This window comes from Emiliania huxleyi (genome assembly GCF_000372725.1).
Source record: "Emiliania huxleyi CCMP1516 unplaced genomic scaffold EMIHUscaffold_400, whole genome shotgun sequence".
Classification (NCBI taxonomy): domain Eukaryota; phylum Haptophyta; order Isochrysidales; family Noelaerhabdaceae; genus Emiliania; species Emiliania huxleyi.
In genome coordinates, this window is record NW_005198964.1 from 45,608 (window position 1) to 51,607 (window position 6,000).

The 6,000-nt window shown below is 64.9% G+C and overlaps 2 protein-coding genes across 2 annotated transcripts in view; one reads left to right on the plus strand and one right to left on the minus strand.

Annotated features, from left to right (window-relative positions):
• Positions 1-2,547: 2,547 nt before the first annotated feature.
• On the plus strand, positions 2,548-3,960 carry EMIHUDRAFT_243833 (hypothetical protein; the record flags this gene model as incomplete). Its single annotated transcript, XM_005770057.1, has 5 exons — positions 2,548-2,615; positions 2,705-2,907; positions 2,989-3,083; positions 3,202-3,708; positions 3,802-3,960. 5 exons carry the CDS (start codon positions 2,548-2,550, stop codon positions 3,958-3,960), a joined length of 1,032 nt encoding a protein of 343 aa, XP_005770114.1.
• Positions 3,961-4,646: 686 nt separating this feature from the next.
• Positions 4,647-6,000, minus strand: part of EMIHUDRAFT_470246 (hypothetical protein) — a 4,541-nt gene continuing 3,187 nt past the window's right edge. The window contains exons 10-11 of the mRNA XM_005770058.1: positions 5,463-5,649; positions 4,647-5,263 (exon numbers count right to left, since the gene is read on the minus strand). Of these exons, the coding sequence (XP_005770115.1) occupies positions 4,812-5,263; positions 5,463-5,649 (639 nt within the window). The 3' untranslated portion in view covers positions 4,647-4,811. The remainder of the gene's footprint in view (positions 5,264-5,462; positions 5,650-6,000) is intronic.

Genomic DNA, 6,000 nt, shown 5'->3' on the forward strand with positions numbered 1-6,000 from the left:
CCTACGGCTCTTATATCCGGAGGCTATATCTCCTCCCGTGCTTGTGTGAGGTGTGTGATACTCACCCACACAAAAGTAAAGCATGGATTGCGTGGTGAGCTGTCGCGAGATCCGGGGAGATCTGGGGAGATTGCGGCAGGATAGATTGCGTGGTGACCTACCGCGCCCCGTCGGCATCGCCGCATCCGAGCGACGCATGGGTTCTAGTTGACTACCCCCGCGCACGTGTCTACCCACTCCCACCTCCCCTCTCCGCTCTTTGTGTGAGGGGGGGGGGGGGGGGGGCTCCGACGCGTCCTCGAGGCCAATGGACGGCGCCAATGGAGGATCGCCCCGTCGCACAGTCATTTGAGACACGTTTCCCCGCGCCAGGTGCCGACACCGCAGTCGCTCCGCTTGCTGCATGTCCTGCGCAACGTGTCTGCGAGTCCGGCCGAGCTGCGGTTGCTGCCGCGCGCGGGTCACTTCTTCGAGCCCGAACCGTCTTTGGTGCGTGTGATGCGGCGTTTCATCGAGCGGTGAACTCGCTAGGGCGTGGGTCTGCTCACCATCTGGGCCAGCCCCGTCCAGCATGGGGCGTCCACTGCTGTGATAGTGAACAAGACCCATGGCCATGCACACTGGACTACGGCTTTAGCAACGCGCCCACCACATTGCAGGGGGAGCTACTCAAGGGCCAGCTGGCGTACGAAGTCGACCAGTCGCGGCTACGCGCAGCGTTTGAGTGCCTCGAGTCCTCGCTGCGTAAGCTGGCTGCGACCAACTTCGGGCTGCTCTCCCGGCTGCGCTCGCCACCTGCCCCGCTGCTGCACGTGCTTGAGCCCGTCCTTCTTATGCTCCGTCTCGACCTGCCCTCCCCGGCGGCGCCGCCAGCCGAGCCCTCGCTCGTGTGCCCCGTCGCGTCCTGGCCGACGGCATCAGTTCTGCTCTCCGAGGCGGTGGGGCTTGCTCGGTGGGGCTCGAATACCCCACCCCCAGCCCTAGCTCGAATACCTCACCCTCACCCCAGGTGGACTCGCCGATTATCCAGCAGCTGCACCGTTTCCCGCTCTCCGCGCTCGACCCCGAGCTCGTCGAGCTCCTCGACCCGTACTTCGCCATCTTCTCGCATGCTAAGGCGCACTGCTCGCGGCCCAAAGTCCCAACCGAAGCCTGATCACAATGACGCTACCCTAGCTGTCTGCGTCTGAAAGGCGCGCAAGACCGCCGGCATCCTCTCTCACCTGTGGTCGTGGGTGTCGGCGGTCGGCGTCATTGGCGACTCGCCCTTCGCCGCGTTGCCGGACGAGGGCGCCGGACTGAGGCGCAGCAGCAGCTCAATCTCCTCGCCCCTCTACTCGCCTAACCCGCTCGCGACTTCGACGCCGACGACACCATCTCCCTCCCGGGTCGCCTCGTCCGTGAACCTCTCTGCGCGCGAGGGGCGGTGAGGGGGAGCACCGCCGCGCGGGCACGTCCCCAACACGTCCTGGACTTGTCTCTCAGGCGCTCGAGGACCTGTCAAACCACTCGAACCTCTCGGCCACCAGTGCGACCGTCCCGATCTCGTCCGAGATGCAGGACCAGCTCTCGTCTCTCAAGCCGCGCGCCGTTGATTCGCCACCCTTGATCATGGAGCGACGGAACTCGTTCGGCAGCGGGCTTAATTTGCAGGCGGCGTGGAGATGCGGGTTATAAGGGGGTATGTGGACCTTTACCGCCTTGCCTTCCCTCGCAGGCCAACCCCTCGCCGCAGCGCTTCCACTCCAGCCTCCCCCCCGCCCTGCGCGAGCTCGACGAGATCCAGCGCCACTCTGCGCCCAAGCCTCAGCGGCTCAGCTACGCAAATGCAAAGCCCGAGGCTAAGTGTGAGGCCAGGCCGAAGGACCAGCCGCCAGCCGGGAGGGAAAGGGAGGACGACGACGACCAGTGTTGCGCGGCCGGATGCGCCAAGCCAGCGTTTGGCGACCTGCAGCCGCTCAAGTTCTTGGGCGCGGGCGCGTTTGCCAATGTTTTCATGTGTCGCGACATGAGGACGGGCCAGGTCTAAGACCTCGATGTCGAGGCGGCTAGTGATCCGCGTCTCCTTCACACGCCTAGCTACGGGTAGGTCTACGCGCTCAAAAGTTAATGGGCAGTATTGCAATTTGGTATTTGCATGTATTGACTAATACAAATGAGAGATTCTCCCAATGCTAAAAGTACATGTACAAATGCAAATACTGACAGATGCACAGCAAATACGGTAGTGATACAACCAATTAATACCGGGGGGAAACGCCCCATACCGGGGGGGAAACACCCTTTTGCGCGCGTGCATGCGATTACTGTGCGTGCCGCAAGTACGTACCGCTGCGGTTTTGAGTGCGTGCCTCAAGTACCGCTGCGAGTCCGCGGACCCAGGTGTCAGGAACGCCGCCAGCGGCAATCTTGTAATGCGAACAGTCCACCACAATTCTTCCGCTGGACGAATTGGAGTGAGGTGCACCCGGGCCGGGATGCGCATCCGGCCTTGCCCACCAGAGAGGTCCCGAGGAGGGCCGAGGTCGAAGGTTCGCCCACCGTAGGATGGGTCCACAAGCGCAGCTCGGGCGGGTTCAAGTCGTGGAAGAGGCGGTGGTGCTCCATCAAAGACGGTCAGCGCCGCACCCCACCCCTCGCTGCCAGTCCGCGAAACCACCGCCTCCCTCCCGCTGGCTCCACCTTCGCATACAGCCACACACAGGAAGGCCAACGCCTATCCTGATCCCACCCCGGTCTACGGTGCGTCCATCACAGGCGTGCTTTCGTACTGGGCGACGCCCGCCGACGAGGAGAAGGGCAAGCCAGCCAAGAAGGAGATGGTGGTACGGGGCGCGGTGGTGACGCCGCCGGAGGAGGTGCGGGAGGGAGGCAAATTTCACGCGCGGGCGTTCCAGATCGACCTAGGTGTGCGCTGGCCCGGCGGCGGCGAGTGCAGTGAGCCGAGGACCCACCGCCACTAACAATGACCAATGCGCTTTGGCGCAGATCCAAGGCACGCTGGGCAGAGCAAAGCGGCGGCGCGCAGCCGCCTCCTCCTCGCCCTGGAACAGCCGAGGAAGCTCGAGGCGTGGATTGAGGCGGTGAATTTCTGGTCCTCCTACCGCGGCGACCCCGAGTTACAGGCGCCCCTGGCCCCCCCCCTATCTAGCTTCTTCTCAAGAGACATTCACACAGGACTCCCGCCTCCCTACCCCTTAGTACAACGGCGTCAGCGGCGAGGAGCTTCAGCAGCTCCATGCCTCCATGCTCGCCAAGGCAGCCACAGAGAAGGGCGCTGCACCCCCGCCGGAGGCTTACCTCGCACACGCGGGTGCGGCGGAGCGGTCCGAGGGTGCCGCCACGGTGACGGCATTCTCAGGCACGGCGTCGGAGGTCTCCGAGAGCCTGATGCTGCCCGCGCGCGACGCAACTTCGCCGCAGGCGGCGGAGGATTTGTCGAGCCTGGAAGCCGCAGCGGCGGAGGCGGCAGCAGGGGCCCCTGGAGGCGAGGCCAAGGAGCGTGAGGCTGGGGGGGGTGGCGCGGAAGCTCTAGAGCCTGACGCCGGCAGCGATGGGCAGGACGCAGCGGCCATTGTCGGCAGCGCAACGGAGGGGCAGCATGCTCCTGAGCAGTATGCGAAGCCGCAGGTGGTGTCTCGACCCAAATCTGCTGGCCGGAGCCTCGAGTCGGACGCAGTGGAGGCTGCACAGGTCGAGGGGTCCAAGGTTCCACAGCCTCGCCCCCTCGAGCCGGCCCCGCCGCCCCGGCCAATAGAGGTGCAGGCGGGGAAGGTGCCGGCGGTGGCCGATTCGCGTCAGGTCGCGCAGAGGATTGACAGCAGCCGCTGCGTTTCTCCAGAATGGCAGGCTTGGGAGGCGGAGGCCGCGGCACAGTTGGCGACAATAGAGCGGCAGCTGGAGCCGCTGCGGGCGAAAGCGAAGGTGCACGCGAGGGAGGCGTGGGTGCGCCGCGTGTAGCCTTCTTACGCGTATGGATACGAAACAGGTGTACGCGGAGGAGGCGTGGGAGCGCGCGGTCGACTCCTCGCGGCGCAGCTCATCGGCGACCGTAGTTGCGCTTGACGCCGCAAGAAGGACGTTGCCTCTTTTCACAAGGGTCTGGCTGTGGACAGGCCCTCTCATCGCGGCGAAGCAGCGAAACGGGGCCGTCGCGGAGGAGCTCACTCAGGTAGGTGCATGTAGCCCCTGGCATCGCGTGCGTTGGCGGTTTCTGCGTGCTCGAGTCGCTGCGCGCGGCTTCTTGCTACGCAACGTGACTGAGCGCGCCAGCGGATCTAGGATTTGCCGCGGGCTCTGAGAATGTGCTCCAACGAGCGGCATGACGGCGCCGGCGGCGCGTGTCGCCGTCTGGGTTTTTCATTCCACGGGGTTTGGGCTCGAGGGCGAAGCCAAGGACCGTGCTCGGTGGTGTTAGGGGCCGATCGCTAAGTCGTGTGTGCTCCCTTTTGCTTGCTAAGACTGGAACAAATTTTTTTTGTTAGGGGCCGATCGCCGCTGACTGTTCACGCTAGCGCGTAAAGTAGCGGGCGCGGACCGCGGTCCACGCACACCCGCGGCGTCTCGGTGTTTTTGGCATCGCCACCAGTGTCCAAAGCATGCGCCATGCGCTCCGCTTTCGGCATTTCTCAATCTCATACTCTTTTGGGGCGGAATCGTAATTCTCCTCGTTGCTCTCTCAGTACTCAGACTCCTCTATCTCGCTATAATCTGCGTACGGGGGGGGCGCCGGGGGCGCCCCCGGCGCGGAGAGAGAGCGAGCGATCGAATAGCTGCTCATTGCCTCGCTCCCCGCCCGCACCAGCCGTCTCTCAGTCCACCTCCTCGACGGTGGGCTCGCCACTCGCATCGCCGCCAGGGGCGTCGGCGTCGCCGCCGCCCGAGGCGGCCTGCAGAATGGGCAGCACTGTGTTTTGCAGCTCCTTTTGCTTCTCCTCGTACTCGTCCTTCTCGGCGGACTGGTTCTCCTCGAGCCAGGCGAGCGCTGCGTCGATCGCCTCCGTCGCCTTCTGCACCTCCGACTCGGGCAGCTTCGCCTTGGTCGCCTCGTCCGAGAAGGTGTTGCGCAGCGAGTACGCGTACGTCTCGAACGAGTTGCGCGCCTCCACCTTGGCGGCGTACGCGGCGTCCGCCTCGCGGTTCTCTTCCTCCTCCTTCACCATGCGCTCGATCTCCTCGTCGGAGAGGCGGCCCTTCTCGGCGCGGATGGTGATGTCCTGCTTCTTGCCGCTCGACTTTTCGAGCGCCGAGACGGTGAGGATACCTAGAGGTGGGCGAGGGGGGGGGGGAGGGGGTCGTGAGGCAGGGGCTGGGATCGCGCGGCGCGCGGTCTGGCGGGAGAGGTGGCGAAGAGCGAGAGGGGAGAGGGGAGAGGGGAGAGAGAGCGCCGGAGAGAGCGCCGGAGAGAGTGAGAGAGTGACGGAGAGAGCGAGGGACGGAGAGAGCGAGGGAGAGACAGGTACCATTCGCGTCGACGTTGAAGGTCACCTCGATCTGCGGCATGCCTCGCGGCATCGGCGGGATCGCGTTCAGGTCAAACTTGCCCAGGATATTGTTGTCCTTGGTGAAGCGGCGCTCGCCCTCGTAGACTTGGATCGAGACGCCGGGCTGGTTGTCCGCGTACGTCGAGAAGGTCTGCGACTTTCGCACCTGCGGCGCGCGGCGAGATTAACAACGGAGGGGGGGGGGGGCGTGGTTAGTGCAGTACAGGTGTGCCAGGCCAGAGGGGCGAGAGCGCCGACTCTTGTCGCGTGGGTGGCTGTCAGGTGCAGGAGGGGGGGGGGGGGGGAGAAGGGAGGGAGAGAGAGACAGCAAAGACAAGCAGAGACAGGCAGGCAGACAGAGACGACCAGGGAGCGAGAGAGAGAGCGAGAGCGAGAGAGGGAGCGAGAGCGAGAGCGAGAGCGAGAGCGAGAGCGAGAGCGAGAGCGAGAGCGAGAGAGAGAGCGAGAGCGAGACCGAGAGAGCGAGAGAGAGAGCGCGAGAGTGAGCTGGACCGGG